The 19,024-nt window shown below is 43.7% G+C and overlaps 1 protein-coding gene across 1 annotated transcript in view; it reads left to right on the forward strand.

Annotated features, from left to right (window-relative positions):
* Window positions 1–19,024, forward strand: part of LOC146869399 (E3 ubiquitin-protein ligase TRIM39-like) — a 287,587-nt gene that overhangs the window by 22,089 nt on the left and 246,474 nt on the right. The window contains exons 2-3 of the mRNA XM_085599736.1: window positions 1,086–1,181; window positions 6,976–7,206. Coding sequence (XP_085455862.1) covers window positions 1,086–1,181; window positions 6,976–7,206 — 327 coding nt within the window. The remainder of the gene's footprint in view (window positions 1–1,085; window positions 1,182–6,975; window positions 7,207–19,024) is intronic.

Below are 19,024 nucleotides of genomic sequence, written 5' to 3' on the forward strand. Positions count from 1 at the left end.
TTCATCTCTTCTCTAGACTGGAGCCGGGTTTGGACAGTTTTGCTTGATATAGAGATGTTTTGCAGTTCCTTGGTGCAGAGATAAAGAAGGGTGGTTGCTTATTTTTTCCTTTTTTTTGTGTGCATTTTTTTCCTGTCTGGCGGATAGTGTTATAGCCAGGGGTGTACCAAGACCGACCAAAGATGCTGAGCTTGTCAACCAGATGTCCTGGGGTTGCATGTTATGATGGCTTTGTAAATGCACTTGTTTTAAGGTGGTGCGGCCTGGCATCGGGAGCCTAGTAATGTCCTATTTTTTCATGGCCTTCACTAGGTGTGTTGCAGTGTGTTATGTGCCTCTAATGGCGGAACAGTGTGGATCTGGGATGCCGTGTATAAGTAGCATTGCCACTGTCTAGATGAGCAAGTATGAGGGCTTGTAAAGCAGTTATGAAGTCCCTGTCTAGGAGGGATGATTTCACTTTACCCTGTAGAGAGCTGGTATCAGACAGTCTTTTCTTGGGGATGTGTTCCTTGAGATTCTGATCAGTGCTAAGTGCACATCTGAGTGACTTGGCATTGGGTGAAATGTTTGGGTTCTAATTCTTGCAGGTCCATGTCATTGAGGTGGGTTTGTACTGGTTCTTGCTTGCTGCTATTGGCTTATAAAAGGATCTCTGTCATGGTGGGGTTGAGCTTCAGGTAGGTGCTGGTCATCAGGTCTGGATGAGGTGCAGGCAGTGTTTGAGGTGTTGCATGTCTGCAGCAGATGAGAGTTCTGTATGTTTTGAGGAAGACTTCTAAGAAGGACAAACAGAAAATAACTCTTGGTGGGGTAGCAGAATGCGAAGAGTCTATGTGACATCACATTCCTATAACAGTTGATGTTCTCCTTTGTGACAGCCTAGTGGAGAGCGTGGCTAAGTGGACTCTAGACCTAATGACTTGCGAGTACAGTGTGTACAATATTTATGCCAACAAATACAGTCTGTAGAATCATAAGGGCAGGTGCACAGCTGAAATGTTCATGCTTGCTGGGAATAATTTCACTAACTATTAATATGCATAACAGGTGTTGGATATATTAACACTTGGACTGTTCTTCAGAAAACACTTCATGGCCACGTGGAACAACTGAAAAAGGACCTGAAGAGGCTTCAAACATGGGCAGCGGAAGAAAGCAGGACTGCATCAAAGGTGGAGGTGAGAGGATTCCTGGCTGTGTTTGTAGAGAGATGCGAGTAGGGGGTACTCTGAGTCAGAATTGGAGATAAGAGATATGGTGGGTATTCATGACAGACCTTGAGGTAAGAGAGAGAAAAGTGCTCACCAGCCAGGGACCGAGAAAGACCTGAAAATGCTTAAAGGGCAGGGAGACCTGCCGTTTCATTCAGCGGGTTTAACCAAGGCTGATGGAAATTACCATTTCTGCGGTGTGGAGAAGACCATCACTTTGTTGTTCAGTGCGACTATTCTACCAATCTGGTATAGGTAACTAACGTTCAACTAGTCCCTGTAGCTGGCAGTAAAAGAAGTCTCGTAGGGCAGCTACAAGAACCCCGGAGTCGGTCCAGTAGGCGGGCCAACAGACTGCAGAAGGAATGTTTAAGCCACTTTGTACAGCACTGTGACTGCTGTTCTGCATGGCTAAAAGTTAGTGGTGTGGCATAGAGAACAGTGGCATAGAGGAGAGTAGTGTAGAGTGGAATTGCGTAGAATGGAGTGAAGTTGAGTGGAGGGGAGTGGCATAGGATGGAGTGGTGGAGAACAGAGTGGATTAGAGCGTTGTGTAGGGGCTTGGAGTGGTGTAGAGGCGAGTGGAGTAACGTTGAGCAGAGTAGCGTAGAGAAAAGTAGAGAGAGTGGGGTGCCGTAGAGTGGCATAGAGTGGTAGCATAGTGTGGAGTGGCGTAAAGTAGAATGGCAAAGAGTATAGCGGTATGGAGTGGTTTGGGTGGAGAACACTGGCGTAGAGTAGAGTGATGTAGAGCAGAGTAGGGTAGATCAGAGGGGAGTAAAGTGGCGTAGAGTAGAGTAGCAATGTTTGAAATCAATCGCAACAATACAATGTAATGGCACCAGAATATAATGCTTATTGCCAACAGTTGCTTCACCTCCAGATGTACAAGTGTTATTGGTCTTTGTATGTGTCCCTCTTTCACCAGCTACATGTTATATAAAGACGTTTGTTGTACTTAAAAGCGAAAAACATTCAGTCCCAAGGCGTCTCTTTGTTCTCAAAGGGGCAATAACTGGGAAAGCAGAAACATTGGCCTGGGAAACAGGGAGGCCGCCTATTAAAGGCAACCACTACAAGTAAAACTGAACATGAGGCTTTTAAATACAACAAAGATCCACTAGTGGCAATTTGATAAGGCTGCAGTTTTTCAGTCTCTGATATTTCACAGCAACATGACATCGTTTTGTCATCCACTTACCATCTTAATGGTTTGTAGTGTTCAACATTGCAATGCACTGAAAGGCCCTGGCTCAAAACTACAAGCATTGTTTTTGGAAAATGTATTGGTTTTGTCAATTGTGTGTGTGTTTTTTTTTTTTTGCCTGTTCCATGGCTTAAAGTTTAAAAAAAATAAGCAACATAGCGCTTTTTTCCCCGTTAAGAAAAGAACAGGGTGGAGAATGAAAGTCGATACAATAGACACAAGATATGCAGGAGGTGGAGAGAAATGGGTAAATGGGTGTATGGAGGACACCAGTGGAATAATAAACAGAAAGCATGAGCATAACGAGATTGCAATAAAGCATATCATTAAAAGAAGTTGGGGTGGCCAAGATGGCGGCCGTATAGGACGTGTTTTGCGGTCCCTCCGATTCCGCCATGACAATCGCTTTGATATCTGCACCCTCATCCCTGGCAGGGGGATGAAAATCGGACCCCAGAACACACCTGGATCCTTTGGGGGTGCACAGAGGCACGGAACCGCCATCCTGTGCTACGGCTCTCTCTCTCTCTCTCTACACACCTCTCTCTCTCTCTCTCTCTCTCTCTCTCGCTCTACACATGTCTCTCTATCTCTCTCTCTACACACCTCTCTCTCTCTCTACACACCTCTCTACCTCTCTACACACCTCTCTCTACCCACCTCTCTCTACACACCTCTCTCTACACACCTCTCTCTACACACCTCTCTCTACACACCTCTCTCTACACACACCTCTCTCTACACACACCTCTCTCTACACACACCTCTCTCTACACACACCTCTCTCTACACACACCTCTCTCTACCCACCTCTCTCCACACACCTCTCCACACACCTCTCCACACACCTCTCCACACACCTCTCTCTCTACACACCTCTCTCTCTCTCTCTCTCTCTCTACACACCTCTCTCTACACACACCTCTCTCTCTACACACCTCTCTCTCTCTCTCTACACACCTCTCTCTCTCTACACCTCTCTCTCTCTACACACCTCTTTCTCTCTCTCTACACACCTCTTTCTCTCTCTCTCTACACACCTCTTTCTCTCTCTCTCTACACACCTCTTTATCTCTGTCTACACAACTCTCTCTACACACCTCTCTCTCTCTCTCTCTCTACACACGTCTCTCTCTACACCTCTCTCTCTCTCTCTCTCTCTCTCTCTCTCTCTCTCTCTCTCTCTACACACGTCTCTCTCTCTACACACCTCTCTCTATCTCTCTCTCTACACACCTCTCTCTCTCTCTCTCTACACACCTCTCTCTCTCTACACACCTCTCTCTCTACACACACCTCTCTCTCTACACACCTCTCTCTCTCTCTCTCTCTCTCTCTACACACCTCTCTCTCTACACACACCTCTCTCTCTACACACCTCTCTCTCTCTCTCTCTCTCTCTCTCTACACACCGCTCTCTCTCTCCACCTCTAAGTGGCAGCCGGAGCATGATAGCACTGCTTGTCCTTTAAAAAAAACAAGCATTGGCATAGCCAATAGGTCTCGTCTTTGGGACCTTATAAGTGTTTAGTTATCCAGTACAATATCCTTGGTGCAACACCATCAAGTGTTGCATGGCTAAACACTTATAAGGTCCCAAAGGCAAGACCTATTGGCTTTGCCAATGCTTGTTTTAAAAATGTGTGTGCCCTTTTGCGAAAAATATTGTGGCCATGTTAAATGCTCCAATACAATCAGGGTGAACTTGCGCTATTAACCTACAAAAAAAGACATCCACACTGTACTGACATGATCCAACACTTACTACGGAGGCCAACACTATGGAGGCCATATAGCCAGAATCACGGGCTCCAAAGATTATTTCACCCTTGAAAAAGGAAAAACAGACTTTGACTCCACAGGAATTGATGGGCTGTATTGAATAGGACCACAGCACATGCAAACACATACAGAATTTTTTTTTTTAGAAGAGTGAAGGAAGGGCTCTTTAGAAGTGGGCTATACTTTTAATCTGAGCTTTCTAAGGTTTTTCTGAGAAGTGTGTAAATAAACAGGAGGCAGGCGTGCGGGGGAGGAACAGCAACGGGGAGGAGAGTGAGTGGGAGAAGGAGCAGCAACAAGAAGCTGGGAGGAGAGGAGACTGCATGCAGATGCTCTCGCAGGAGTGCTCGCTAGTAAATGGGAAAAAAGTACCTGCAGAGTACCAGCCAGTGGAAGGACACTGGCCAGTAGCCAGTGACCTGAAGCTGTACTGTGCCACTGCACGGACAGGCAAAGCAGAGCAACAAGACGTGCAAAGTCGATGTGCTGACCATTCAGAAGCATGGAAATTAGAACGAAATAGGAATCAACCAATTGCAGGTTCAGGTAAATACTGGGCGGATTCTAAGCTCCTTAGAATATTTTTTTTTAAATACAAGAGATTTAACAAGCAGACAATACCTAAAAATACAGAAGTGTTTACAGTTTTTATATGAGAGAGGAGGAAGAGAAACCACATATCTGACTTGTGGGCAACGACCTTCAGAAACATTTTGTTATATTAGGTTGAAAAGTGCAGCATTAATAATAAGAGTGCAAAATCCGGAAAATTATTTTTTGCTGCCACAAAACAGCAATGACCATCACAAAAGGAAGAACAAGGTTTGAGTCTCTGCTCAGCATCCTGTGATCCTGGGCAAATCACTTAGGGCCTCATGTAGGAAGCCAAATACCGGTCGGTAACGGCCGAAATTCGGTAAATATCCCGTTACCGACCGGTATTTAGGCATTTGCGATGTAGGGGGCTGATTTCTGGATTCGGTATTTACCGAATCGGAAATTAAGAAATCGGTAAACTACCGATTCGGTAAATACCGAATCCTGAAATCAGATGTAGGGAGCACTCTAAAGAGTGAAAATTAGTAATAGAAATTCGTTATTTACCACCAAATAAAGGTTGGTGATAAATAACGAATACCTTGCAAAAAGTAATTTTTTGCAGATTTAAGAGTGCCATGTGGCAGACATACATGCCCTTAGGGTATGTATGTGCGCCACATGTGCACACATGCAAGATTCAGAGGTGCAACAGGGTGTCAATGTGACACCCTGCCACCCTTGAATATGCTCCCCCCATTACTGAATCGGTATTTACCGAATCGGTAATGAGGCATACCTTCCCATTGATTCCTATGGGCCTCCAGGCCCATAGGAATCAATGGGAAGGTATGCCCCATTACCGAATCGGTAAATACCGATTCATATTTACCGAATTTTTCCGATTCGGTAAAATTTACCGAATGATTACCTACATCACATTTACCGATTCATAAATACCGAATCGGTAAAATTCGGTATTTATGAATCGGTAAATGTGATGCTACCTACATATGGCCCTTAATCTCTTATACAGACAAAAAGTTAATGTGAACTGTACTCTTTTAAGGAGCTCCAATACTTACAGGTCAGGTTGTGGTCTGGCTATATAAAAATGGCAAAAAAGAAAAAAAATATTACCTCAATCACAGCGTGAGCAGTGGACGGACACTAATTAAGGTAAATCAATGTGTATTTGGTCCGTGCTCCACACAAGGAAATTAATTTAGGTAGGAAGTGACGCCTTTCACACGCTATTCATAGAAAAATCAGCAAAGAAGAGTGATATGATGCTAACGAAAGGTAAGTAATGGGTGGACTTAAAGCCCCTTTTTAGAACTTTTTGTTTTTTGATTCAATAGATTGTCGCCATAGTGACAGTGCATGTGCGCTGCCTGCAGGCTCGACTTTAAAAACTGCGAAGATTGCTGGAGTCAGCTGGAAACTGCCGGAACGTCTTTCAGTAACCAAGGGTATAGTGTGCCACGGAGTGCACATCTCGGTACTGCTAGAAGCACATTGGTGCATGAAGAAGATGAATACTGTTGTCCAGGTCACCTTTTTTTATGAGCCAATTACAAGACAAGTTGCTAACATCTGCCCTATAAACCCACTCAGTAGGTGTGTGCGGTATACCTTTGCAGAGGTATTTTGTCCATACATGGGACGCTAATCTTTTTAACCTTCTTTGATGGGATATCACTGGAGCTAAACAACAACTTGCCACACTAGCCCATGTCCAGTGCTCTTGCCAACTGTAGCCATCCAGCATTAAAGGATTAATGGATGGTTCCACTCTTGGCAAAGCATGTCACTGAATAGTTAAGAGCCTCCCGTATGTGTTTGTAATTGTATAGACTTTAATTTGCCTTTTCTAGCGTTTTATTTTGCAAATGTTTTTTTGGTAAGTAAATCCACTACTGATGGGTTTTAAAGGCCTACAGCCTACATTCCTATTAAATCTTTGGTTTACTCAGCCCTGTTCAAAACCTTGTGCTGGGAGATGGGTCAAATAATGAGTGACAGAGAGTTGAATCGTTGCTGAGTCTTTCCTCAAGTTTATTGTATATGCTTTGACTGTGTTCTGCATCGCAAAGAAATGGTTAGGTATGTAATTGTATGTGTATGTATGTGAAGCGCGCCCCACTGTTTGTGTCAGATGCAGGAAATGTGATTACGTGTGTGTAGCATACAAATCCAAAAATGATGTGCTTTGTTTGGCTGTTTTTAATGGAGGGAAACTTCAAGAGCCAGGTAGAGGTGATCCGTGGAACATTTGACTTTCTGAAGCAGTTTCTGGACAAGGAAGAAGAACAACTTCTGAGCAAACTGGAAAAGGAACATAAAGAAAATATGAAGAACATTCAAGAGAAACTGCGTGAACTGGAGAAGCAGCAATCCACTCTCTGGGACCTGATCACAGAGATAGAGGGGAAGTGTCATCAGCAGGATGTGGAGCTACTGAAGGTGAGAGTTAACTATCTATAGAACTAGAGGGAACTACTGAAATATATATATATATTTAAACTTCATTTTTTCTTTTTCATGCACCACTCAACATTGCTTGAGATTCACATAAAATTGCATTGGGAGGGAAGAGAGTTATTCAAAGTAAAGAGATTGTCATTCACTTCGTAGGGGCTGTTTCTAGAAGTAGTGGATGAGTAGAGCGAAGTGAAGTTATGTAACCGTAGGGATGAAAACCAATACCTGAAATCCTCTTTTGGATGAAGAGGTAGGAGAGTTCCATATGGAAGAAGTGAGAAGTCACCTGGAGATCTTTTGAGTTTGTCTGCATTGCACTAAATAACGTAACCTTCTGAATCTGTTTCCTTTTTCTTTATTTACAGCAACTTATCAATGCGTTTATTAAATAGCTATCGTTTATATTACTTTTTAAACCTTGAATCTATCCGCACCATTCAGAAACGTTTTCTGTTTTTATACTTCACTACTTAATTTTACTCGAGTAATAAACATGTCAGCGGGAGAGTGCATAGATTATGTGTTTCAGCTAAAAGAGAACTGTTGTAACTAGGAGTTTAACCCTGTTCCTGTGTACCCTTCCTTCACCCTGTCTTTCCTTTCTTTCGATCTCCCGTTCTCCCCTACCCTCTTCCTCCCATTGGTACATACCTTCCAGTAGAACCTTGAAGGGAAGCTCTCTGTGGAATGTTGAGTGCACTTCACTTGTCAGCTGGTGCCTGAGGATCTAAGTTCAATAAACGCCCTTCTCCTCCTCAACCTGTGTGGTGGCGGTTACTTAACAAGAACCATTACCCATGGTTTTGTTTTACATTTTAAAATTTTAAGTTGCTGTTGTTTCACTATTTATCTTTAATCTGTCTTTGTCCTATAAAGAAACCTGGATGTTCTTGTTAGAAACACTTGCTACTGACCAGAGCTAGCCGTACGTTCGCTATGCGCTGCTGCTATGAGCTTCCCTTATTCTGCAACCGGTGTCAGTCGCATGCTTGCTTTAAGCTGCTGTCTCTACGGCTGTCTTCAGTGTGGCTGCATCGCATAGAGTACCCGTGTCACACTGCTGACACAGGCAAAGGGACTCCAAGTAAAAGCTGTGCCCATGCACCATCACTTTGAGAGACTCTGCCTTTGTTTTGGAAGGAAGGTGGGGTTCAGCTCTGTGACAGTTGGACATTGAAGGCTGCCCGGCTGGTTAGATCTCTTGAGCCAATAAGCTCGTGGTCTAATCAGTGAGTCTCCTCCCTAGTTGTGACACTGGTGATGAGTTACTGACATACCTGGTGACTCTGCGACTTTTCAGTCAACCCGAAGAGCTGCCAAGCCCAAAGAAAGAGAACTTTACAATGAAGATTAGCACACAAGAGCAGCATAAGTTGTCTTCAAGAGCACAGATTCCATGGTTGAATACATTGCTCTTTTAATCAGCCTAGCAGCTACGTCCAATTTCAGAAACTTTCAAGAGGAAAATATAAGGCAGCAGTTAATTGCTCTCACCCTGTATTTAAAAAATCAGAAACAGTGCCGCTCGTGGGTCTGCTACTGCCCTCTACTCCTACGGATCACTGCACTCGGAACCTGTTGGGTGACTCAAGGACCGCAACGCTACTTTGGGGGGCACCAAATCCTACCTGGACTGCGCCGAGCCGGGACTGCGAGGACCAGGCTGCTCGCTGGTCACCGCAGCTGGTTCCTCTTCCCGGCTCCTCCTCTTCCGGCCCCTACTCTCAAGAGTACAGTTTAGTCCCGCGCACAAGCGGGACGCGCGCGGGACGAGAGCCGGGGCGAAGACCGGGCAAAGAGCGGGCCGTTTGAGGCCGTTCGAGACTGGAGACGCTGGGCTGGGCTACCCCCCGTGCACGTTATTAATTCAATTGCTGGAGGCAATTATTATGAAAACTGCGGGAGGAATATCTAGGACCAAGAGTGCCGTTGCTGGCACCTCCATGGCAGGAACTTTGGACAATTTTATCGTAAGAGCTACTAACTTATTAGAACGTGAAATCGATCTTACAGAGCGTCGTCTCTCGTTGGATCCTCTTAATGCCAAACGTTCTTCTTTAGGGAAAATTGCTCTAGCTGTTACACCTGTGGCCAATAATACAAATTCTATTTCAACTAATTGTGCGATTAGTGAGGGGGAAAGTACTGACTCTTCTATGGTCTTAACTTCGGAAAGGAAAAGGGACAAAGGAACTAGAAGCACTATCAGGTCTGAATCTATTTTTGCTGATGTTGCAACTACTCAATCAGAAGGTGTATCTACTCGAGCTCAAACACACGCAACTTCTGAGGTTGTCTCATCTTCTCCTGCCCCAATTTCAGGGGCTAAGCCAAAACAGAAGGCTGCCCCGCGTGGGAAAAAGGGGAACCAGCCAAGATCGACTAAACCAAAAAGTGTTAAATTTCCACCTAATCATATTCTGGGGGCTGTCGACCTACCCTTGACTGAAGCTAATTCAGATCTACCCAGGCAAATAGATGATGGTTTTTATCTAAAAATAAGGGAACTCTTTGAATATTCAACCCGTCCGATTTTGGATAGACTTACTAAGATAGAGGAGCGTCTTAAGAAATTAGAACAAACTGCTCTAACAAATCTTGAACTTAATCAATTGATGAAAACAGATTCATATAGAGAGCACCGCGAACATCCTCCTCTTGTTAACACTGTAAGCAATCCTAAAGAGAAAACCTTCTCCCCCTTGTCAGGAACATCTCGGGGCAAAGGCGAGGCTACTGCTTATATCGAAAATATCACAAATACTAGCGGCACTCAAAACCCACACACAGGAGTCATGCCCCCGCAGAAATCTTCTGATGTCAATGCAAAAGCTGACTATGCTATGGCACAGAATATAAATGCAAAGGTGAACAGAACTGATCACTCCCATGGTAACGTTTACAAATTACCCACCATAGATCTTCCACCAGAATCTGCACCATATGTAGTTGTATTGACGGGGGTACCTAGTCTTGAAGAAAAAATCACTGAGTCATACCATGAGTTAAAGAACAAAACAATGCATTGGCTCAATACCAACCGATCACTCCCTCCCTGTATCCATGCTAAGATCTTGTTTGTCCGGAGAGTTAGCTGGGTGGGCAGAAGGAATAAAGATACATCGGGGGACTGTATTGTTGTCAATTTTAACGACATACAGGCTGTAAAATACATCCTACAGGCACGACCTTCTCTGCATCACACCAGCATTACTCCATTACCCCTTGCTTATTTTTACCCCTACCAAGTAAATAACAATATGTGGATCCAGGTAGGGAGGGGCAATTTTAATATTAACCCCGTAAGAGGCGGGCTGGCCCCAACTGAACAGGGCTGGTTGGAGTCCTTCCCAAGAACAAATAGGTACAGTTGCCTAGATATGGTCGACTGACTACCCTTAATGCATTTGATTTTGTAGGGGAGGTTGCAAATGATGACGTATTAATACCACTGTCTGATCAATGCTCCGCACAATTGTTAGACTCCCCTAGGGACAACTTTGAAATTATCACCATAAATACCGCGGGTGAAGAGATACTAAACAATTCCATACGGCCTAACAGAGGAACATCTGAAAGGGTCGTCCCCCGTGAAATTACTATTGTCCCTTCTCTACCAGAGGGTGATATAGGTTCCGTTCTTACATTCTTGTCTTGGAACATTGCAGGCCTGTCTTCTAGGCTAGGAGATATAAATTGTACTTCTTTCCTAAAAAAGTATTCGATCATCTGCCTCCAGGAATGCTGGTCAGTAGATCCCATTCCTATGAATGGTTATCGTACCTATCATACGCCAGCAATACACACTCTAAGAGGGAGAAACAAAGGGGTCTTATGCACTTTCAAATTGTTTAATGGAAACAAAGATCTCCTTCCTACCAGTTTCTGCTTTTTATCAACTTTTGCACATAACGTTTGGGGGTAAACAACACATAAACTTGATAAATTTCTATAATAACATCCCAAAAGACTTATGGGCCTCGACTTTAAAAGAACTACACGAGACCCTAAATAATATAGATGAAAATGAACCCTCAGATATCTGTGTGATTTGGCTTGGCGATTTTAATTATACTTTATGTCCATTTAGTGACCAAAACATATGCGATTTGGGGGAGAGGGAAGGTCTTCCTTCAGCACATTTTTCTCATACTTTCTTGGGAAACCATTTAAATGACATACTTTTTTCCCTGGACTTAGGCTTCGCAAATGAACTTTGTTCCCCACCAGTTCCGTTTAATTCTACCTTTATAGGAAGGGGCTGTAAATCAGTCATTGACTTCCTGCTAATATCTAAACGATACTCTCACAACATTTGTGCGTTTGAACTATGCGAGGTAGCAATGAGTGACCACTTACCACTTAGTATGTCCTTTGCCATTCCGATGGGTAAAAGTAATACTGACTCTACGGTCCAGAACCTATACAATTATAGATTAGAACTTGCCAGGAAGAATGGTTATACTTTAAAATGGGACAAAGTGGAACCAGTGACCTTCCTTGGAAATTTAATTTGTTCCAAGGAAGTGGAATTTAATATCTGCCTCACTGAGAATTTAGAATTTCCCAAAGTGATCGATGCATTCCTTAGTATTACTGAGGAAATTGGAAAGTTACTTACAAAACCCTCGCATTCTGGGGCCAATAGAAGTAAGAGATGGTTTGATAGAGAGTGTAGCAAGACCCATGCCCTTTTAATGACCCAACTTAAGCGAGTTCCCAGGGTAATGGATGAAGTTAGATCCGCTAGATTTGCTTACCAACAGGCAGTCAAAAAAAGGAAGAAACAAATTAAACAGGATGCTTGGCACACCCTTCGGGAAGCTTGTCATTCCAAAAATAATATTGCTTTCTGGAAAGCTGTAAATGCTCCTTTCTTTACTGATAATGAATCAGCTTCCATTGAAATAGCCATCACAGAAGAGACTTGGGTGACCTATTTCTGGGAGCTCTACCAAGAAGACCCTCAGGTAGTTATAGAAGGGGGGCTAAATCTAAGATCTCAGGATGTATTGCCCTATCCAATTAATGTCGACTTTAGTTTGGAAGAAGTCTTGACAGCTATTGACAAGAGCCCAGCGGGAAAGGCCCCGGGCCCGGATGGAATACCAGTGGATATATTCAAGGCTAATAATAAGCTATGGGCTCCTCTTTTAACTAACGTTCTTAACAGCTTTACAAAAGTGGGCTTTCCACAGACTTGGCAGGAAGCCATCGTGGTGCCCATTTTTAAGAAAGGAGATCGTAATATACCAAAGTGTTATAGACCGATCTCCTTACTTGACTCATTCATGAAGATCGCGGGGAGAGTTATACTCAATAAATTGCAAACTTGGGCAGATGAAAGAGGTATTCTCTCCCAGTTCCAATATGGTTTCAGGGAAGGCCTGGGAACAACTGAGCAAGGTCTGAACCTAGCACTATTAGTAGCCAAATACGTCGAGGCCAAAAAGGAGAACTTATTTCTCACATTTGTGGATTTAAGTTCGGCTTTCGACTGTATTAACCATAACAAACTATGGCTAATTATGCAGGACATGGGAGTGGACCCAAACCTTTTAATATTCATCAGAGAATTATATCGAGATGCAGGTGCCAGGGTGCGTTTTGGGGACAAGGGGGAATGCACTTCCAAATTCCCTATAGGAAAGGGAGTGAGACAAGGCTGTATTTTAGCCCCTTTTTTGTTTAAATTATATATTAATTCAGCTGCATCTCACCTTTTGGAAGATAAGCAGGACTATCCTAAAATTGGCAACTCCTATATCCCCATTCTTTTATACGCAGACGATGCTGTAATTATGGCTCGGACTCAAATCGGTCTCCAAAGATCGATTAGTAATTTTTCAGAATACATGGGTAATAGGGGCCTAAAGATTAAAGTAAGCAAAACTTTTTCCATGTGCTGCACAAAAAAGAAGAACCTCCACTGCAACTCCTTTTTGTCCAACACAAAAATTACGACTGTCAACACCTTTTCTTATTTGGGTATTAACTTCGACAAAAAGGGCACTTGGATAGCAGCAGGGGAATCACGAAAATTAGCACTTTCACGAGCTATAGGAGCCGTCAAGCACTTCTCAAACAAGGTAGGAGGCCGCCCAGTATCAGTACTGCTAGATATTTATAGATCTAAATGTGTATCTACAGCACTGTACGGTGCAGGAATCTGGGGGATAGTGAATACCTCGAGCATTCAGACTTGCCAGAATGCCTTCCTTCGCTTCCTACTGGCAGTGCCCAGGTCTACTTCTTCTTATGTCTGTCACCAAGAGCTGGGTGTACTATATATCTCGGACCTTATTAGTTTGGAGCCCATTTTGTTGTGGCACAAAGTCTGGTCTGGAATCGAGACAGGCTTGAACAGGGATAGAATCAGGGACTGTTTAAGCCTCGATGGGGCCTCGAAAATTTCCTGGTTTAATTATCTTAAAAGTTTTTTTATCGAGATGGGCCATCCGGAATTCTTTGACTCTCCAGAAAGTATGGCGGACTTGCCAAGAAAGAAGCTCAAGAAATCCTGCCTGCATTTTCTAACAGAGAAACGCTGGATTTTAGAGAAAAGTAAGAGCTCCGTTATGGCCAACCAACTACTTATCCAAAATCAAGGTATACAGCCATACTTGAAACTAGTCCCCAGCTGTTATTCTCGAATGCTTCTGACCCGTTTTAGGATAAATGTCTTTTTTAGATTAGTTACCTACCCTGAGATGAATTGTTGGTCAAAGGATCTCATTCCTTGCCCCTGTGATCAGGTCTCTGCTCAATCATCTCTCCATTGCATCCTTTTCTGTAAATATTACTCAGAACCAAGGAAAAGTTTGCTTCGACCCGTTTAAAAAAAATTAGGGCTGAGGCAATGCAGAGTGGCGCTGGTCAAACTGCAAATGTTAGATGATGAATTTCTCATCTCCTCTGTGTCATTGTTTCTTAAAACCATTTTAAGATTTAGGATCTCCATGAATTAGATTATCTTTTAATGGTACGAACCATGTCTTTTTAAATTTTACTGTCTTTTCTTAAGAATGTATTATTATATATGTATGCTTTTATGGTTTTGTTTTTAAAATCGAATAAAGCTGTTTCTGAACTCAGAAACAATTTTTGAGTATAAAAGAAGCTTCTTTACAAAAGTCAATTGATGTACCAAAGCGAAATGAGAACACTTCAGTTTATATCAAGGAGTTAAATACTAGGGATGGTGTGTACAAAAATAATTGCAAGGCTAATGCCAAGGATGTAGGTGTGGTGCAGTTTGTCTGGAAGGAGTAAGGCTAATGGGTGGAGCAAGGACAGAATAGAGTGGCCATGACAAGGGACTTAGTTATAGTTGCGGAAACACCAAACCGATTACAACTTCCAGTGCATGTCCTGCCTTGAAAGCATGTTGTTATAAATGCAAGAAATCGAGACACTTTTCCAGGGTGTGAAGAGAAAAAGTGAGTGAGACCAAGGAAAATGTGACCATGTTACATGCACAAAGACCAAATGTGAAGATAAAAGCAATGATGAGGAAGTTCAGGCACCGGTGTGAAGCCGATGCATCCAACAATAAACACTGGATAAACCATATCAACACTTGACATGTTCCATTGAAGTAAGTAGGGATCTGTGCCAATTTGGGCATACTCGATTTTGCTCTACACATTGATAAATAGAAAAGCCTGAGATAGGGTAGAGTGAACTCATGGAAAAAAAGATGTTAAACCCGAAGGATTTTGTGGGTAGAAACAGACCATGGTTGAGTACTTCCATACGGCGTTAGTCAACCAAACCAAATGGGCCAAAGCAAAACTGTATGTAGTAGAGAAACATAAAACCTTGCCGGGTTTGAGGGAACAGTGGGTTTTGGGTATCATTTTGGGTCTCAGCCACATAGAACAAGTGTTGGTGACCATGCAAGGGGAAATGGGAAAATTGGTAGAAGATGTTCACAGATCAGAAGGAAATTAACACTTGTGCCCATCCCATAAGCTCTTTAACCCGGCTCTGGACCCAAAAGGCCACCTAGCTCACAGCGCTAGAGATACTTGGCAGGTCTGAGCAGTTACATGGAGGAACCAGCAGGCTGAGCCATAAAGAACACTCATTTTCCTGGGTGCTGCAGCCCCAGCTCTCATGAGATCTGGTACAAAAGAACAGTGAAGAATGGGAGACCTGCCACTGCAGACAAGCTCCTCTTAGCCATGACACTCACCAAACAAGCCACAGAAGGTGGCATATGTAGAGTTGGTAACTAAACATCCACCAGCAACTGATGGACATTCGAAGACCATGTAAGAGGGAGTGTGCAACTGCAGCAAGCAAGATTCAATATACTAGTTTCACCTCACTTTTAGTGAGGGTACGAGGTGAAGGGTTGAGAAGGAAATGAATAACCACAGGGGAAGTTTAGAATTATCATATTACATCCAGTCCATCCTAGAGCACAGCTGTATAGAATTGGATGCTGGATTTAACACTTTCTTGAGTTGCACCCGTGCTGTCTAATGAATGCTCTTTTCGCAGGGGTATCTGGTCACTGAAGTGTTTGTTACTTAGGGTTTTTAGACTGATCAGGATACCTTCTTGATGAGGAGACTTTCTTGAAATGTGATGATTTTTAATACAGACAGGGATCAGTTTAGGAACTTGTAAGCATTGAAAAGTAATGATGTTCACCTATTTCAGTAAGAAACTGGCATCTACATCTGCACAATCAATCAATAAAACATGCTCCTCTCTAAAATCAGACCCTGAATAACTTGTTGGCAATCTTGGACACGTTTCAGTCTCTAGGTTTCTTGGCGAACTGCCCTCATGTTGCAATGTGTACCTATTCTAGGGGCACATGCTTGGCATTCTCCCACCATACATTTCTTGGGTCTGGAAAAGCATGTTGGGAAATCTATCTTTTTATTTTGAGCATAGACCCTAGGAGGAATTTGTCACAATGATGTCCATCTGGTGCGTGACCACCATCTTCAGATAATTTTTCCCCCCATCGTGTTCAAAAGCCTATATCTAATGGGACAGAAAGACAACTTCAACACTTGATTAATAAACATTCAACATCGAAACCATTTCAAAATCAGAAGAATTTGTTTTCCACAAGCTCTAGAGGGGATTCTGACAATGGAACAGGTTTTATGGAATAACAGTTTTTGCTGTCTCTTGCTTTTAAATCTAGGGGCAGCGGAGATAGACACTGTGGATATATTTTCGGTGGCCCAGCATGGGCCCTTTGGTCAAGAAAATACTTTCTTTGAATCGAAGGTTGCAGGCATTTTGAAAAACCTGTCACAAAGGAGGTGGACTGATAGGGCTTGTTAACGGGGTCCAGCACACATGCCCAAACAATACGTTACACGAAGAGTATGCTGTTCCCCAAAGAAAATGTGGACTACATGTTCTAGAGGCAGGAGGAGGGGAATCCCCCTTTTCGGAACTAGAGTCCTCACACACCCAGCAAGCTAGGTGTCATGCTTCATCATATGGACTTGCTCCTCGTCGGGTCGGCGCTGCAATACCCGATGGGCACCCATAAAGGGGCTCTTTGGCGGAGATCTTTTGTTCCTTGCCATATGGTGCTGTGGGTGTGAGGGCCCTAGAAGACAGTATAGATGTGGAGTGGGTGAGTGACTTAAAAAAGGTTGGATAATCCGAATAAACTTTTTATTAGGGTGGTTATCCACCTTATTAAAAGAGAAGTGGAGTGGCTGCTCTCTGGCTTAATGGTCCAGTGGAGCGGAGCTCAACTCTTACAATGTGGTCGACATGTTTCATGCATTACGGCCAATACTGATCCATTGCATTTCATCCGGACCTAAGTGCAAAACTATCTACACGTGGTGGTGGGTGAAGGGGTTCCTACCTACCACTCTTCACGGAGGCAAGCACGATGTCCCGCCAATCCTAGTTGTAACCTAAAAGCGGGGTGACATGGAAGCAGTGTATAGTTACCAGAAATATATATCTAGCAGACAGATCATATCATCCCAACAGTCTTTTAACAGTTGTTCATCTAGTGAGTGCGCAGGGGTCGTGAAAGGCACCCCTAATTTAAAAAGCATAAAGTGATTCAAAAGGGTGACTGGGTTAAAACAGCGGCCAAAAAAAGAGAGACTGGTAATGCACGTAAGAACAATCCCTGGATAGGGAGTCGGTAATCCACAGTACAACTCACCTATCTGGAGGGTAAAATTCACTCCATTCGGTCTTGTCAGCTCCAGACACCAAAGTGGTGTTGTCCTGCAGTGTTGGAGGTAAGATAAACAAAGAGGGGCCCTCATTAACTATTCAATAATGTTGTGGAACCCGGCCCGAATATGTGTCCCAATGTGGGGGGAAGTAGGACACCCTACCAAACACTCCTCCCCTCTAGTTCAGAAGTCGTGAGGTTCCGGTTGGCATCCCGTGAAGCAAAATCGGTCTGTGGTAACTCGGGTGGCAGCCCTTGTAGTATCCGGCTTTTCTGCTCGGCGCTGGGTAGGTTTCCGGCACACGTCCGCATAGGATAGGTGAGTGATTTGGCTGCTCTAGCGGTTGTGTACTGACGGCATTGGCTGACGGACCGAGTGGGTCCTATGTGGTGGGTGAATAGGTTACCTTGACACCACTCAGACCACCCAGACTCTGGGCACGGATACTCGTGTGGCCCGGGTTAGGGAAGATTTTCTTTGGCGCACTAACGGACGGTGGGAGACCTAGACGGGCTACCCCTGCCTCAGGGTGACAGGTAGTCCCGCCGGAGTTACCGCAGACCGATTTTGCTTCGCGGGATGCCAACTGGCCCTCACGACTTCTGAGCTAGAGGGGAGGAGTGTTCGGTAGGGTCTCCTATTTCCCCCCACATTGGGATACATATCCAACCTTTTTTACGTCACTCACCCACTCCACATCTACACTGTCTTCTAGGGCCCTCACACCCACAGCACCATACAGCAAGGAACAAAAGATCTCCGCCAAAGAGCCCCTTTATGGGTGCCTAGTCGGGTATTGCAGCGCCGACCTGATGAGGAGCAAGTCCATATAATGAAGCATGACACCTAGCTTGCTGGGTGTGTGAGGACTGTAGTTCTGAAAAAGGGGATTCCCCTCCTCCTGCCTCTAGAACACGTTATCCACATTTTCTTTGGGCAACAGCATACTCTTCGTGTAACGTATTTTGAAAAACCTGTCCTCCAGCTTGTTTGTGAAACAATTATGTTCACCTTGATTGTAATCGATGTTCATGATTACACTACTTCTTACAATTTTTATCTATTTTTCTTTTTTTTAGCTTCAAACAATTTTCTTGATAAATGTTCAGGTACATTCCTACAAAGCTTTCCAAACTATTATATCAAAATTTCTCGAATTCCTAGTGAAGGGCAGTCTGATCATTGTTTACAAGTTTTGTTTGTGGTTAATAGTTGAGTACCAGAGTTTGAGCCTGTGTGGCTTTGTCAGGCCTGCCCAATCCCCAGAAGATCCTCCAGTAGTGGTTGTCAGACCTTACTAAAGTAGTCCTGCAGATCTGCAATGTCCTACCTTATATTTGCCATGGCTTCTAGGTTCCATAATTTGGTGTCCCACTTGTTTATGGTGATTGGGTTACTTGGAGGGGGGAGGGGGTTGGGGTGGGGATGGGTCTGCTTTTGTTCCCAATCTGCCGCAGTCGGTTGTCTAACAGCTGTAGTAAGTATTTTTCTACCCTTCGACATAGGTTTAAAATGAAGTTATCACAAAAGTTCCTATGAAAATAACTCTGCCTCTGAAGGGTTGCTGTAACCATTCAAAGCATCTGGCTTCTCCTACTCTTTCCTTCCCCCTTCTCACT

Source organism: Triturus cristatus, chromosome 1_1, assembly GCF_964204655.1.
Source record: "Triturus cristatus chromosome 1_1, aTriCri1.1, whole genome shotgun sequence".
Taxonomy (NCBI): Eukaryota; Metazoa; Chordata; class Amphibia; order Caudata; family Salamandridae; genus Triturus; species Triturus cristatus.